The sequence below is a fragment of the Capra hircus genome, chromosome 22, assembly GCF_001704415.2.
Source record: "Capra hircus breed San Clemente chromosome 22, ASM170441v1, whole genome shotgun sequence".
NCBI lineage: Eukaryota > Metazoa > Chordata > Mammalia > Artiodactyla > Bovidae > Capra > Capra hircus.
The window spans coordinates 55958909-55976609 of NC_030829.1; the positions used below are offsets into that span (position 1 = coordinate 55958909).

At 41.0% G+C, this 17701-nt stretch overlaps 1 protein-coding gene across 5 annotated transcripts in view; it reads left to right on the plus strand.

Annotated features, from left to right (window-relative positions):
* The window catches only part of TMCC1 (transmembrane and coiled-coil domain family 1), a 156335-nt gene that overhangs the window by 29460 nt on the left and 109174 nt on the right, over positions 1-17701 (plus strand). For 4 of the 5 annotated variants that reach the window (XM_018067170.1, XM_018067169.1, XM_018067168.1 and 1 more), the window contains 2 exons: positions 11998-12053; positions 15914-16613. In XM_018067170.1, coding sequence (XP_017922659.1) covers positions 16041-16613 — 573 coding nt within the window. In that variant the 5' untranslated portion in view covers positions 11998-12053; positions 15914-16040. The remainder of the gene's footprint in view (positions 1-11997; positions 12054-15913; positions 16614-17701) is intronic. The other variant, XM_018067172.1, reaches the window with a different exon arrangement.

The window sequence follows — 17701 nt, forward strand, 5'->3', positions numbered from 1 at the left end:
TCAGGCAACTTAGTGCCCCTCACAGGAAAAAGGAATGCTGAAAGAACACATGTGACCATTTTATTTTGTTTTCCAAGAAGATCACAAATTAGATGTAGAACTTGAGGTACTCTCTGGTGATACCTGGAAGGAGATGTCTTAATGAGGTGAGAACTCACTGGTTAGATTTAGATATACCCTCTTATGTGTTTCAGTCAGTTCAGTCGCTTAGTTGTGTCTGACTCCTTGCGACCCCATGGACTGCAGCACGCCAGGCTTCCCTGTCTGTCATCAACTCCCGGAACTTGCTCAAACTCATATCCATTGAGTTGGTGATGCCATCCAACCATCGCATCCTCTGTCATCCCCTTCTCTTCTGGCCTTAAATCTTTCCCAGCATCAGGGTCTTTTCCAGTGAGTCAGTTCTTTGCATCAGGTGGCCAAAGTATTGAAGTTTCAGTTTCAGCATCAGTCCTTCAAATCAATATTCAGGACTGATTTCCTTTAGGATGGACTAGTTGGATCTCGTTGCAGTCCAAGGGACTTTCAAGTCTTCTCCAACACCACAGTTCAAAAGCATCAATTCTGTGGTGCTCAGCTTTCTTTATAGTCCAACTCTCCTATCCATACATACTGGGAAAACCATAGGTTTGACTAGATGGACCTTTGTTGACAAAGTAATGTCTCTGCTTTTTGCTGTGCTGTCTAGGTTGGTCATAGCTTTTCTTCCAAGGAGCCAGCGTCTTAATTTCATGGCTGCAGTCGCATCTGCAGTGATTTTGGAGCCCTAAAAAGTAAAGTCTGTCACTGTTTCCATTGTTTCTCCATCTATTTGCCGTGGAGTGATGGGACTGAATGCCATGATCTTAGTTTTTTGAATGTTGAGTTTTAGTTTGGTTTGATAGTATTTTGTTCTTAAGATACAAATAAGTAACATATGTGGGAATTACTTTTCCATAATGGTATGCCTATCAGTATTTTTCCCATTGTGTTGATGTGTAGTACAGTTTTAATGAAAGAGGAAGCATTGGGTAGTGCTTCCTGAATGAATGATTAGATCTGTAATTTTAATGCTTTCCAGAAAGACTGTCCTCTTGCTCATGTTTCTCATGTTGGCAAATAATTAAGGATGCATTATTAGTTGATATTTGCCATTAATAATAATACACTCTCCCTACCTAACAACCCCTCCCTCTTCCATAAACCATCTATTTTTATTCTAGAATTTTGTAAAATGTTAAGATGAAAAAGGCCTTATTTTTCAGGAGCATGTTACCTAATGGAATCAAAATAGAAAAATAAAAAATAGCTCTCTGCCTGGTATTATTTGGCTTTGAGTTGTATTGTTCTCTACTTACACTGGCTGGTTTATAATTTGATGAAAGTAGCATATTTGAGTATTATTCTTTTAATCATTAAAAAAAGTTAAAATATATTAAATTTTCATTGTATTGTCTTTTATAACTTTAAGCTGCCTTCATTTTTATGGAGTAGATGCTCATTGGAAGGAATTTGTATGACAGTCTTGTTGTGTTTATCCTGCTGGAAGTTTGATCCGCTCGGTTGACAGCTTTATTTTTCTTTGCTCAAAAGCCAGCGCTAGGCCCGCAGGAAGGAAAGGAACCTAAGCTGGAGCCAGAGGCTGGGGTCGCATAGGCCTGAGGGGTGGTGCAGTCAGAAGCCTTGCAATTGCTTGGCCTGGATCTGTCAAAATGGGTTTGGTGGGCTCTGGCTGTGCCATGGTTTATTTATATGCCTTTAGAGTAGTGATCCTGAGAATGAATGCATTGTGAGTGCAGTTTGGAAAATTGTTGTATAGATTGCTCCAGGAGGGGGAAAAAGCCCACCTGAGAAACCCTACTATTGAACAGATCTTGGGTTCACCGGTTTAGTTTTCTGTGAGTGTGACCCAGTGATTAAACTTTTGCCTCATCTCAGCAGCCACTGTCAGGTTTTTGGAGGCAAGTTAGTTCATGGAAGGGAGTTTGTGTGATAGGAAGACAGAATGTGAGATTAAATATATCTTTGCTCTGGCCTGAGTAGATACTGTTAAAACATGAGTGAGATGGATATAAAATAAGCTTTTTCTTCTGGTTTCAGGAAAGCATAGTGGGGGGAAAAAAGTAGGATTCTTTTCTAATTTCTGTGGATCCAGCTAGGATATTACATCTTGCATTTTTAAGGCATTTAAAAGTACAGACAAAAAAGGACAGGACAGTCTATAGTTGAACAGTGTTAAGTACAAAAACATGAATTGATGAGGTAGTAGTATCGTTCCATACTATTTTCTATCAGGACTTAGCCTTTGTTACACATTATGCATTTATCTTTCTCTACAAAAGAAATGCGGACTTTTCAGGAAAGTACTAACTGTTTTCAAGTAACGCCTAATCTGAGTGTTAATTAGAAAATAATTTAAATTGTAACCTTTCTTACATCTTAGGCTTCCCTGCTGGCTCAGCTGGTGAAGAGCCTGCCTGCAATGCAGGAGACCTGGCTTCGATCCCTGGTTTGGGAAGATCCCCTGGAGAAGGGAAAGGCTTCCCACTCCAGTATCCCAGCCTGGAGAATCCCATGGACGTTGCAAAGAGTCGGACACGACTAAGGGACTTTCACTTTTCTTTCTTACATCTTACTGTTAAGTTGTCAAGAGATTTTTGATGAGTGATTCAGTCTCCTTACTCTGTATAGGTCTGTTCAAAGTCTTGAGCTAGTCTTGGTAGATTTTGTTTCTAGAAATCTGTCCATTTCATCTTGGTTGTACAATTTGTTGTACACCGTTGTTCATAGTATACTCTGGTGATCCTTTTTATTCCCATAGAATTGATAGTTATGTCCTCACTTTCATTTCTGATTTTGAGTCTGTCCTCTTTTCTTTAGTAGTCATTCTAGCTCAAAGTTCGTCAGTTTTGTTGATCTTTTCAAGGAATCGGCTTTTAGCTTCGTTGATTTTCTCTATTGTTTTTCTCTTCTCTGTTTCATTGATTTGTGCTCTCATCTTCTTTATTTCCTCCCTTCTCTACTTCTGGGTTTAATTCCTCTTTTTCTAGTTCTGTAAGTTATAAGATTATGTTTCTGATTTATGATCTTTCTTGTTTCTTAGTGTGGGGATTTATAGTCTGTAAATTTCCACCTCTGTGCAGCTTTCTAAGTGTCCCATAGGTTTTAGAATGTCATGTTTTCATTTTCATTCGTCTCTAAGTTTTTGCTAATTTCCCTTGTGATTTCTTTGATTCATTTGTTAATATAATAGTGTGTAGTTTAATTTTCACACATTTGTGAATTTCCAGTTATCTTTCTGTTGTTGTTTTCTAACTTCATCCCATTCTAATTGAAGATAGTTTGTATGTCTTTTAAAATATATTGAGACTTAATTTGTGAGCTACTATATGGTCTGTCCTTAAATGTGTCCCACATACATTTCAGAAGAATGTGTATGCAGTTGCTTTTGAATGTCTTAGTCTTCAGTGTCTGGCTGCCAGTAGTGGGGGTAAGAGGTAGGAAAATGGATTGGGGAAAAAAGGGTCAGTTCAATTCAGTCGCTCAGTCATGTCCAACTCTTTGTGACCCCGTGGACTACAGCATGCCAGGCCTCTCTGTCCATCACCAACTCCCAGAGCTTGCTCAAACTCATGTCCATCGAGTTGATGATGCCATCCAACCGTCTCATCCTCTGTCATCCCCTTCTCCTCCCGCCTTCAATCTTTCCCAGCATCAGGGTCTTTTCCAGTGAGTCAGTTCTTCACATCAGGTGGCCAGAGTATTAGAAAGAAGGATACCAGTCCTTTAAATAAATCCCTTGGAAGTCACTTAGCTGGAGAGAGAGGGCCTTGCAACTACCGGGGATCAGAGGGATGGGGAGGAAAGGTGCAACAAAAATGAGCACCTGTCTCTGCATCTCTGTGATCAGAAGCAGCAGTCGGTGGTCAGAGCACAGGTCACATAGATCTGTGGTATTTGGAGGACAGTATTTTTTGCCCCCCCCCAGCTCCCATAAGCTGTGTCCAGGCTGCTCTGGAACCTTGCCCAGCTGACCTGTGTGTTGCTAGAGGAAGCTGGGTAGCTGCTACAGTGCTACGAGTTGAAATTGAGATTAAATGTCACTTACTGTCCAAGCTTTCGCCTGGAAGTTGCAAGCCTTAAATAGGTTCCCTATTTCCAAAGTACAGCAGACAGATTCTGCCAGTGCATTTGTTGTCTTGTAGTTATCAACTACTCACTGGACAGTCTCACTTTGACCGTATTTCTTGCTTTTAGTGGAACACTGTATCTTAGTGTCTTGTATTCTCATGTTTGCATGTTCATTCATTTACCGAACAGTTTAAGCCAAGGCACTGCTGCTGCTGCTGCTGCGTCGCCTCAGTCATGTCCGACTCTGTGCGACCCCATAGATGGCAGCCCCACCAGGCTCCCCCATCCCTGGGATTCTCCAGGCAAGAACACTGGAGTGGGTTGCCATTTCCTTCTCCAGTGCATGAAAGTGAAAAAGTGAAAGTGAAGTCGCTCAGTCGTGTCCGACTCTTAGCGACCCTATGGACTGCAGCCCACCAGGCTCCCCCGTCCATGGGATTTTCCAGGCAAGAGTACTGGAGTGGGGTGCCATTGCCTTCTCCGAAGCCAAGGCACTAGAGCTACCCATTTTTTGTAGTCACTGTGCTTTTAGTAAGGGCCTCTTGCTTCTGCCATATTTACTGAGTAAACTCAAATGAAGTGAAGTGAAGTGAAAGTTGCTCAGTTGTGTCCGATTCTTTGTGACCCCATGGACTATACAGTCCTTGGAATTCTCCAGGCCAGAATACTGGAGTGGGGAGCCTCTCACTTCTCCAGGGGATCTTCCCAACACAGGGACTTAACCCAGGTCTCCTGCATTGCAGGCGGATTCTTTACCATCTGAGCCACAAGGGAAGCCCAACTCAAGGAAATGTGATAAAGCTATATTTGTGACTGAGGAGATTTCATTTTTCAAAGTAGTAAATATCTGTTGAACTTTGATTATGTCTTTCTCATTTCTGGCTCAACTCTTGGGTTTCTTGTCTAAGCATTTATAAACCAAAGAGGTCAAGAGAAAGGTTTGTTTTGAGTGTGAATGACTGGGCTGGGAAAAGATGTTGCTAAATCACAAATACCCTTAGGAGAGAGCCGGAAAAATGTTGTCCTTTATAAAACAGAGGCATGAGAAGAAATAATGACTTCAAGAATAGAACTGTTGAATAAATTTGCAGTGTAGCAAAGCATAAAGTATGTGTTACCACTGAAACCATTTCAAATGACCTACAGTGAAGGAGAAAGAGCAGAAGTTGAAGACGTTTTTAAAATCCAAAAACACATGGCTAAGTTTTATTTCTAAACTTGGTGTTCATCCATTTACCCTAGAGAGATTTAAGATTGGCTCTGGGTCAGTTGAGCAGAGTTTGACATTCTGAAGGCATACTGAAATGTGACATTTATGTTATGTGTGCGTACGTGCTCAATCGCTTCAGTCGTGTCTGACTCTTATTGACCCCATGAACTGTGGCCCTCTAGACTCCTCTGTTATGGAATTCTCTAGGCAAGAATACTGGAGTGGGTTGCCATGCCCTCCATCAAGGGATCTTCCTGACGCAGGGACTGAACCTGCGTCTCCTGCGTTGCAGGTGGAGTCTTTACCCACTGAGCCTCCTGGGAAGCCTGCTATTTGTATGTAACACTAATTAATAATAAATACTTGTGTATGTTTGTTTTGAGTATTCTTTCCTGTTTTGAATTACATATCGTGAATACTTGATGTAAGAAATTTGAAATTAAGATTTTTTTAATTGAAGTATAGTTGGAAAATTCAGCAGCGGCCACAGGACTGGAAAAGATCAGATTTCATTCCAATCCCAAAGAAAGGCAATGCCAAAGAATGTTCATACTACCTCACAATTAACACTCATTTCACACACCAGCATATTAAAAGCAGAGATATTACTTTACCAACAGAGTTCCGTATAGTCAAAATTATGGTTTTTCCAGTAGTCATGTATGGATGTGAGAGTTGGACCATAAAGAGAGCTGAGTGCCGAAGAATTTATGCTTTTGAACTGTGGTGCTGGAGAAGACTCTGGAGAATCCCTTGGACTGCAAGGAGATCAAACCAGTCAACCCTAAAGGAAATCAGTCATGAATATTCATTGGAAGGACTGATGCTGAAGCTGAAGCTCTAATACTTTGGCCACCTGATGCGATGAATGGACTCATTTGAAAAGACTGATGCTGGGAAAGATTGAAGGCAGGCGGAGAAGGGGATGACAGTGGATGAGATGGTTGGATGGCATCAGAAACTTGCTGGACATGAGTTTGAGCAAGTTCCGGGAGTTGGTGCTGGACAGGGAAGTCTGGTGTGCTGCAGTCCATGGGGTCACAAGGAGTCAGACATGACCGAGCGACTGAACTGAACTGAACTGATTTACAATGTTGTTAGTTTCTCGTGTACAGCACACGGATTCAGTTATACATATATGTCTATATGTATTCCTTTTCAGATTCTTTTCCTTTTTAGGTTGTTACAAGATATTGAACATAGTTACCTGTGCTGTTCAGTAGGCCTTGTTTATCTGTTTTAGTAGTGTATATCCTTTAAGCCCTAATTTCCCAGTTTATCCTCACCCGCTTTCACCTTTGAGAACTGTAAGTTCGTTTTCTCTGTGAGTCTGTTTCTGTTTTGTAAATAAGTTCATTTGTGTCATTTCTTTTGGATTCCACATATAAGTGGTACTCTGTGCTTTTTGTCTTCTCTGACTTACTTCACTTAGTATGATACTCTCTAGGTCCGTCCTTGTTGCTGCAAATGGTATTGCTTCATTCTTTTTATGTCTGAGTAGTTTACCATTGTGTACGTACGCTACATCTTATTTATCCATTCCTCTACTGATGGACATTTAGGTTGCTTCCATGTGTTAGTTATTATTCATAGTGCTGCTATGACTATTGGGGTGCATGTATCTTTTCAAATTAGAGTTTTCTCCAGATATACGTCCAAGAGTGGTATTGCTTGGTCATACGGCAGCTCTGTTTTTTCTTGATAGCTTTTTAGGGAAAACTCCATACTGTTTTCCATGGAGAAGGCGATGGCACCCCACTCCAGTACTCTTGCCTGGAAAATCCCATGGACGGAGGAGCCTGGCAGGCTGCAGTCCATGGGGTCGCAAAGAGTCGGACATGACTGAGTGACTTCACTTTCACTTTTCACTTTCATGCACTGGAGAAGGAAATGGCAACCCACTCCAGTGTTCTTGCCTGGAGAATCCCAGGGACGGGGGAGCCTGGTGGGCTGCCGTCTGAGGGGTCACACAGAGTCGGGCACGACTGAAGCGACTCAGCAGGAGCAGCAGCAGCAGCAGGAGCAGCAGCCATACTGTTTTCCATAGTAGCTGCACCAAAAAGTGCACTTTCCCATTGGAAAAGTCTTTATTTCCTCTTCACTTATGAAGGATGTTCTCACTAGATACACAATACTGGTTGAACAATCTTTTTCTTTCAACATTTTTTTAAACTTGCTAAACCCCGATTACCTTGCTTGCAAAGCTTCTGACAGCAGGGTTATTATAATCCTTATCCTTGTTCCTCTGCATATACTGTGTTTGCCCCTCTCTGGTTGCTTTCATGATTTCCCTTTTTCTTTTCAGCTATTTGAATATGATATGCCTAGTTTGGGGTTTTTTTTAAAGTCTTGTTTGACACTTTTGGACCTTCTTAAATCTGTAGTTTGGTGTCTTGTCACTTAACCATTCACATATTTCTCCTGCTCTGTTCTTTCTTCACCAGGCATTCTGAGTATATTACACTATTTGATATTTTCCCACAGTTCTTGGAAGTTTTCTCTTGTTTTATTTTCCTACTTCTTTTCTTCTTTACATTTCAATTTGAGTAATTTCTGTGAGCCTGTCATCAAGTTCACTGATTCTTTTTTTAGCTGTTTCAAATCTACTAAAAGAATTTGTTGTTTATTACCGTGTTTCTCTTTCTAGGATTTCCACTATATTTTTTGTGATTTGCACGTCTCTGTCAAACTACCTGTGTGATCTTGCATGTTGTCTACCTTTTCCATTATTCTGTACCATATTAATCATGTTTTAAATTCTCTGATAATTCTCATACCATGGCATTTCTGAGTCTAGTTCTAATGATTGCTTTGTTTCTGCAAACTGTGTTTTTATTACCGCCTTTGGCATGCTTCATAAGCTCTTGTTGAAAGGTGTCCGTTTTGTGTAGAACAGGAAATACTGAGGTGAATATCTGATATGCTTGGAGAAGACTGCAAGCTTCCTTCTGCTGAGCCTTTAAGGTAGAATTTAAATTAATCTGTTAGGGGTTGGGCTATGTTTAAAGAGTATTATTGCTATGGTTACCAGCATTGATACATGTTGTTGCCATGGAAACCAAAGACTTCAAATTTCCCTAGTGTCCATTATATCCCGGCTTAGCTTTGGGTTTTCTCTTTGTGCTGTTTCACACAGTGAGTTTGTTTCTTGCAGCTATATTCCATTATTTTTACTCAAAGCTTGTTAGCAGAGACATTACTTTGCCGACAAAGGTCCGTCTAGTCAAAGCTATGGTTTTTCCAGTAGTCATGTATGGATGTGAGAGTTGGACTATAAAGAAAGCTGAGTGCCAAAGAATTGATGCTTTTGAACTGTGTTGGAGAAGACTCTTGAGAGTCCCTTGGATTGCAAGGAGATGAAACCAGTCAATCCTAAAGGAAATCAGTCCTGAATATTCATTGGAAGGACTGATGCTGAAACTCTAATAGTTTGGCCACCTGATGCAAAGAACTGACTCCTTGGAAAAGACCCTCATGCTAGAAAAGATTGAAGGCAGGAGGAGAGGAGATGACAGAGGATAAGATGGTTGGATGGCATCAGCGACTCGATGAACCTGAGTTTGAGCAAGCTCCAGGAGTTGGTGCTGGACAGGGAAGCCTGGCATGCTGCAGTCCATGGGGTCGCAAAGAGGCAGACATATGACTGAGCTACTGAGCATCTGAACTGAACTGAACTGTTAGCATGATAGTGGAGGGTGGGAGGAGTTCTGTGATGATCTGGTAGGCCTCAGATTTAGGAAGGCACTAGAACCTGGGTTTCAGAGGTGTGGCCCTTATAAAACTTTCTGTTTCTAGAAGTGGAGTTGTTCCCCTTCTTTTCTCTTCCTCAACTGCTCTATCTTAGGTTTTATATTCCCTCCCCTTTTTTAAGCTTAAGGTTTTTTTTTTTAATAGATTTTAACCAATAGTAGTTTTTGTTTGAATTTCCTATTAAAAGCAGCCTTCCCTGCCCCTGTGGTTTATTTTTTTGGCCTCACCATGTAGCATGCAGAATCTTCGTTCCCTGCAGTGGAAGCACATGGAGGCTTAACCAAACTGGACCACCAGGGAAGTCCCTAAGCTAATAGGGGATAGATTTGGGCTGATTGGCTGCCAAGCTCCACAAGGGTGGGGGCTGGGATCAGGAGCTTCTCTGCATTCTCTCAGATTCTATCCACCTCCACCCCCCCCCCCCCCCCATACAGCCTTTGAGGTTCCTGGCAGAAAAGCTTGTAATAGGGTAGAGACTCTCCCCCAATTGCAGTCCCTCAATTGCAGTTCCTCGAGACTCTGCACTCGCATACTATCCCACATTCAGTCTCCACAGTTGGTCAAAATTTGATGTAATCGTCCTGACTGCAGTGGAATTCCTTCATGCTCTTGGGGCTGTGTTTCCTTTGGTCAGAAAGAAAGCTTTACCTCTAGGATTACAGGTGCTTGTCCAGCCTCTTGTGTTGCTCCATCCCTGTTGCATTGCCTCCAGGTTGGGTCAGGTGACATTGTGGGTGGTGGGGAGAGTGGTTTCATCCACTGTTTGTGAACCTTAGGAGTCCACGTTGTGGTCAGAGAATAACTTGTGAGACTTGATTTAGTGCTCAGCATATGGGTCACTTGTTGTAAGTGATCTCTTTGAACTTGATAGAGTATTCTGCAGTTATTGGATACTGTCTTATACAAATGTCTGTTTAAGTCCCCAGTTTGTTAACCATGCTCTTCAAGTCTATATCTCTGTTTTTCCTCTGATTTAGGTCATTTATTCTATCAATTATGAGAGATGTTAAAAATTTCTCTATTATGATTATATATATATTTCACTTCTTGTAGTTCTGCTAAGTTGTGCTTTATGCGTTTGGAGGCTGTTATTACTTGCATATAAATTTTAAATTATGTCTTTCTAATGAGTTCTGCATTTAATCCTATGAATTATATTACCTCCATTAATGCTTTTTGAATTATAGTCTACTTTGAGTATTACTATTAAAGCTTGAGCAGCTTTTGTTTAGATTATGTTTGTTAACCCTTTCTATACTTTTAATTTTAATTGTTCTCTATATTTGGCATGATTCTTTCACACATCATAATAGAGGAATTTTTTTTTTTGGGCCACGTCACAGGGCTTGTGGAATCATAGTTCCCCAACCAGGGAATGAACTGGGCCACTGCTGTGAAAGTGCCGGATCCTAACCACTGGACCACCAGGGATTGATTTCTGTTTTTTATTTAGTACGATAGTCTTTTTCTTTTGGTCCACTTATATTTAATATAATTATTGGAATATTTGGGTTTGCAGTTGATATCTTATATTTTCGTTTTTATGTGTCTTATCTGCAATCTTGCTTTCCCTCCTTTTTGCATTTATTTGCATATTTTAATTCTGTTTTTCCTTTCCGTTAGCACAATAGTTATATCCTTTTCTACCATTTTAAAATGTTTCCTCTTGAGATTAAAACATGTATTTACTTTCTTTTTTTAATCAAATACGTAAGTTTATTTTTTCCCAACATAAGAATGGTCATAATGTATACACTTCGAAAGGTAGAAAAAGTTAAAGATGGAAAGTCCCCCCTCACATCTGCCCACCAGCCACTCAGTTCTCCAAATGACTCAGAATGAGTACCCCCAGTACAGTCGTCTGGCCTCTTCACTGGCCCCCAGCGTGTAGCGTGTGTACTGCTCTGTAGCTGGGAATCTTGGCCTATATCTTCCTGCTGATTCATCCATCTTCTCATCTTTCAAGGTGCAGTGAAAGCTTCTTTCTTCTTGAAACTTTTCGAGGCAAATGTCATCTGATTTCTTCCACTTCTGATAGTGATCATAGTTGGCCTTACACATTCTGGCACTTAATTATGTTGTTCTGTGCTGTTTCTCTTAAGCTTCAAGTATGTAAACTCACTTTCCATCCTAGATTAGTTCCTTAAGGGTTAGGTAGGATGCTTTGTTTGTGTAATTTGGAGCACAAAGCAGATGCCCCCCAAACACGTGCCTGAGTAAATTGCCTCTGGTAATGGCTGTTTTCCAGGGAATTTTCCATTTTGGTGCATCTTGAGTCTCAATTATTCATGGTAGACATACTTTTTAAGAATTGCTTTTGAGCGCAAAATTGTGGATGGAGAATTGGAAACTGCTTGAAAGATACTTTCTTATAAAATTATACTTCTTTTCATGTTGGTAAGGAATCTGCCTGCAATGCGGGAGGCCCAGATTCAGTCCCTGGGTTGGGAAGATCCCCTGGAGTAGGAATGGCAACCCACTCCAGTATTCTGGCCTGGAGAATTCTGTGGACAGAGGAGCCTGGCAGGCTACAGTCCACTGGGTCGCAAAGAATCAGACATGACTAAGCGACTAACACACTATTTTGCATTTCATTTTACTTTAAGATTAGAATTAATGGACTATCCATTCCTAATTCAGTATCATAGTGTAAAAATATTTATGAAATATGCTACTTTCTTATTTTAAATGTTGACAAGTTACTTTTTCCCCAGTGTTTTTTCTTGATTATAGTTTTTTTTTTCCATTATTTCTTTGCAAAATGAGAAAATACTGAAAAACACTAGAAAAAATTGCCCTGTACTACCACTGAGAGCTTAAATGTTACCATTTTGTTATGTGTATACTCAGTTTTTTCCTATGTTTATATAAATAAATTCCCCTCTTCTAAGTTTCCTACTTTGTAATTCTTAATGTTTGCTTTTCAGTTTTCCCTAAAAGGATTCCAGAACACCTTAGAAGTACTTGAGGAAGAGTGATAAAGGCAAGTATCCAACTTGTTGGCGTCAGTGAGATAATTTGGTTCATAGCCAAACCAAAAAGCTTTGGTCACTGTGTCTCATCAGGAAAACTAAAAAGTTGGGAGTAACAACTTAAAGGAAAAAAAAAAGAGATAGTTCACATAATTTGAATTTTTTTTTCAAAACTGTTGTAGAAAATTGTTAAAATTCTGAGAATTTAACAGAGTTTTCTGAAATACCTGGTTTATCGGTGGCTACCATTTCCTCCTCTTTTTTCCCTACTTTTCACCCCTTCCACCTGCCCCCTTTCTCCCATATCCTTTTGTTCCCTTTTCTCTTTACTGGTTTCCTCAGGCTTACTTGGAAGGACTTTACTTTTCAGAGAAGCCCTGTGAATAAAAGAGAAGCCGGCATTTCCTTCTTATGAAAGAACACTTAGCTTTACAGTTGAACTTGCTTGTGTTAAACCAGAGATAGCAATGCGGTTGTTTGGAAAGTTTTAGAAGCTGAACAACAGTTACTATTCATTTGAATTTTACTACTGTCTTACAGAAGAAAATAGGGGAGTCTTAAAAAACATTCACATTATTGAATTATTTTAGTGCTCACTTCCTTCCTGTCACAAGTTTTATATAATGATTATAGCATTACGTTTTACAGTCAGTGCAACAGGTTGTTTTTCAGAATTCTTATCTAACAATTTGATGCTTAAAGCTCAGTTTAGGTTTCTTTGGTGTTCTGTGTTAGGTAAGCTTCTGTTAGTATCATGAAGATATGTTTTGCCTTTACAAATCCCAGAATTTACTACTCCTCTACTAGGTTATCTGTGCTGCCATGTAGATAGCCTATGCAAGCTTTGGCTTGGAAATCAACACCCTGTTTCTAGGTTTTCCTCCAAATGCTGGCATATCTTTATAATTAATCATTCTTTTGAATTATATGAGAATAAATAATATAGACATGCTAATGAAATCTCAAATGAAGATACAGACATTTAAAAATGTACCATATTCTCCATTTTTTAAAACCAAGAAGCAGGTTTATGTGAAGTGAAGTTTATGTGAAGTGAAGTCGCTCAGTCGTGTCCGACTCTTTGCAACCCCATGTACTGTAGCCTTCCGGGCTTCTCTGTCCATGGGATTTTCCAGGCAAGAGTACTGGAGTGGGTTGCCATTTCCTTCTGCAGAGGATCTTCCTGACCCAGGGATTGAACCTGGGTCTTCCGCATTGTAGTCAGATACTTTACCATCTGAGCCACAAGGGAAGCCCCTTGATTAGTTTATGACACTGCCCAATGAAGTTGATCTGCTGAGTAATAAATTCCTTGCATGTTTATATGTGAGACAAGTAGATTGTTTGGTTTTCTAACGAACCTTGACACTGTTCCTCTCTTTATGGTGTCTTTTATTATCATGGGAGAAACTTATTTTATATATTTTACTTTCAAAAATAGCAGCAACAAAAAATCTGTTGTATTATTTAGCTAATGCAATATGAGTAAGGAAAAAAGTGAATTACTTCCTCATTATCAGCCTGCTGCTTTCACATCCTTCTGTCTTCTCAGGGTCTAAATATCCCAGTACAAGAAGAGATTAATTGATATACAGTTACTGGATTATCTTGGTTACATAGCCCTTTTTGTCTGAGAGGCTCAGTGTTTTGCAGAGTGAAAATAATTCAATAACTGTTAGTCTGCGCTAGAAACTCATAAGGGAAGGTCAGGATAATTAAATGCATATACTATTGACAACATTTTTGCCCACAAGGAGCCCCAGAAAACTCCATATAGCCCGAAACAGTTGTTTATGTCGGTAGGATTAAGGGCTCTCTCTTGGCTTTCCCAAAGGGAAAAGGAAAAATAAAAGCAACACAGAGTCAGGAAAAGGGTGAGAGGCCCCAGCGGTGTGGCAGGTTTTCGGTGTGGCCACAGAGACTTTGAGTGAAAGCAGTGAAATTTCCCATCCTCGTGACTGCTCCTCATTTACCTAGTTTGGGAGCAAAAAATTTTGTGGTATTTAGTTACTGTGAAGGTACCGGTTACAGGTCTTTAACCCTGTCAACATGGTTTATGCTCCTGAGTCATGAAGTTAGGAGATGGGAAGATAGGCATGTAAGAGTGTGGTCCGTGAAGCCACGGTGATGGTGTCCATCCACGTTCATGGTGAGCAGGTTGTCTGAGAGAAGTTACCAGGAAGAAAGGTCTGATGGGTTTGCATTCCTATCCCTTTGGACTCTAGGAGCCTGGAGCTCAAGTGAACTCTTAAATCCAACTGATTTACGCCTTTCAGATTGCTGTTTGATGGCCAGAGGTCCGTTTGCTTATGCCCAGACCATGACCACCCTAAGTGCTTCAGACTTGGTAGTGACTTAGCAGTGACTTCAAACTGTTCAAAGTCCTTGGTGTAACGCAGGGAGTTTTAAAGCCTTTGAAGGAAAGGTTGAGGTAAAATATAGAAATAAAGAACTTCACGCACCACATTTTGTCCTCCGTAGCAGGTTCTGTATATTAATGCAGTTTTGTTTTACATATTTGCAGAAACTCAATTTTTTAAAAAAAGTTTTCTGTTATGAGAAATCTCATCCCTACCACACCCTCCCTTTCTTTGGCATGTGACTTCCGTAACGATGGCAGTTGTGCTGACCTTACATCTCTTAGTTTCAACTTCCTTTTAATTTCCTGCACTTTAATGTTGGTGTGTGGTTGCTATTTGACCTTTCTTTTTCTCTCTTTTTTAGTCATACCCAGTTACTGTGTCACTTCTTTGCTTTTGAGTTTGTGTGAATACAGCTGTCCCCTGGTACCCATGGAGGACTGGTTCCAGGACTCCTGCAGATAATGAAATCCTCAGATGCTCGTGTCTCTTATATGAAATGGCATAGTATTTGCATAGAGCCATGTGCATCCTCCCATATACCTTAAATCATCTCTAGAGCATTTATAATACCTAATACAACGTAAATAAATGCTATGAAAACAGTTGCTGGGAGCATAGCAAATTCAGGTTTTGCTCTTTGGAATGTCCTAGAACTCCTTCACCCCACGTCTTCCATCTGAGGTTGGTTGAGTCTGCAGATGTGGAACCCACGCGTATGGAGGGTGGACTGTACATGGGCAGCCTCTGTCAGGGTCGACCCTCTTCAAAGAAAGGGATTCCTTTGAGTCTCTCTCTTTGTTTGCTGGTTCTGAGCCAAGCTCTAGTTTCTGAAGACAGATTCTTTCTGGATCATGTACTCATTGTACCAAAAGGTCATTTGTGCTCCAGCAGAGAATCCAACCTATAAGATTTCAGTTTCCATTTTCTTCTCAAAAGAGAAGTGTCTAGTTGCCAGTGACCTTGATGAATGTAAATAATAACTGGAAATTCCTCTTTTCCATTAAAATCCACAATGTAGTTAGATTGGGATATCCACTTTCACAGTTATTCTTTGAATTTACTGTGTGGAGCTTCAGCATGCAGATAATTAACTATGGTTGTGATTGAGCGGAATCATTTCAGGTGCCTCAGCTAGACTGTCTATAGAGTGCTCTGTGCTTGGTTGTCTCCCGATTCCCCAAGTAATGGCTGTTCTCTCAAATATTATTATGGTTTCCATTCCACAATGACTCTTCTAGTACGTAGTTCCTCTTCACATTGCAGCTTGTAGGGATTTTTTTTAACAGCTCTGTTTTCATTTCCTTTGTACTTGTTTCGGAGCTTTTTCTCCTATTCTAGAAAATAATCATTACCCACTATCTAGAAAACTATCTTTTAATCTTCTGATTAAAGATTGCTTAATGATAGTGTATTTCTTTGGCTAGTGGCATGTTTTTCTTTGTTTTAACACTGGAGTTTCTGCATGGATTTATAATACGAGCTTTTTTTTTTTTTTTTTTTAACATTAGATAGGCATGAAGCCTTCGTCTCACAGCTGCATGTGTAGTTACTGTCGAAGCAATGCCTACCTAATTTGACAGTCGTGGTGTGTTAAAAAAAATTTTGAGTTTGCAAATAAGCGTATTAAGTCTACTGATGGAGCCTTCGGGCAGTGAACAGTTATTTGAGGACCCTGATCCCGGAGGCAAATCCCAAGATGCAGAGGCCAGAAAGCAAACAGAATCAGAACAAAAGTTGTCTAAAATGACCCACAATGCTTTGGAGAACATTAACGTGATTGGCCAAGGCTTGAAGCATCTCTTCCAGCACCAGCGCAGGAGGTCGTCCGTGTCCCCCCACGATGTGCAGCAGATTCAGGCAGACGCAGAGCCTGAAGTGGATCTGGAAAGCCAGAACGCGTGTGCTGAGACTGATGGTGTCCCCACCCACCCCACAGCTCTGAATCGTGTCCTGCAGCAGATCCGCGTGCCGCCCAAGATGAAGCGAGGGACGAGCCTGCACAGCAGGCGGGGCAAGCCAGAGGCCCCAAAGGGAAGTCCCCAGATCAACAGGAAATCTGGCCAGGAGATGGCAACCGTCATGCAGTCCGGCCGACCCAGGTCTTCGTCCACTACCGACGCTCCTTCCAGCTCCGTGGTGATGGAAATAGCTTGTGCCGCTGCCGCTGCTGCTGCGTGTCTCCCGGGGGATGAGGTGTCTGTAGAGCGGGTAAGTTTTTGTTAGATTACCTGTCAACTTCTTGTGCTTTATATCTAGTACTCTGCACACTTTGCCTGGGTGACTGAAAAGAAATAGCAAGTACCCGAGGCTGTGGCCAAAGATAGTTTCCCGTTTCATTAAATAAGTGGGATGAAGAGTGATCGTCATAGCTAATAATGAATGCTTCTAATTATATTTCTGTTTGCTTCCTAACATATTGCCTCCGATGATTCCAGTGCAGTCAGCCCACGAGTTTTAAGAATTACTGAATCCAAATTTCTGGAGCCCCCATTCAGCCCGGTCGGCAAGCTTAGAGCTATCTGGACTGCTCCTGCTCTTTAATGACATGACCCCCAAGGTTGCCTCCATTCTCCATTCCGAATCAGTGCCCTAGTTTAGGCCTTCATCTGTCTCACTGCCCTTTCAACTTCTTTTTTTCCCCGTGCTGGACACAGCTTGTGAGAGCTATCTGAAATACTAAAACAAGTCATTGTCATTTCCACTGCTTAAAAAGCAGTCACTGGCTCCATCATTTCCTGAGGGGCAAAGAAAGTTCCTTAAAATGATACGCAAGACCTCCCATGATTTAGCCCATGTGGACTTCTTTACCTCCTACAACTTAACAGCTATTACTCTTTCTCACGCTTTTTATTTTTCCTCTAAAGTTTTTCCTTTTGTCCATATCTTGACTTACTCTTTCATTCAGTCATTCGTTCAGCAAACATATAATGAGGTGTTCCAGTCACTGTGGATACTGTGATGTACAGAAAAAGATGTGATCCTTACTCTCATGGAGTTCATCATTAGATGGGGATACATATTAAATAATCACTTGAGCAAATCTAAAGTTTCAACTGTGGCACATGCTACTAGAGCCTATTATAGGAACTTCTGACCTAGCTAAGGATGTCACTTCTGTGAGGAAATGACAAAGATCTGGAGGGTAAGCTGAGGTGATCAGGTGATGGAGAGAGAGCTCCAGGTGCAAAGGTGCTAAGATGGAAGGACGCTTACTGAGTATGAGGGACGGGATGGCGGGTGTGTGCGCGTGTTCCTGCAAGCACACGGTGGGTAAGGCTGGAGAGAGGGGAAGGAGC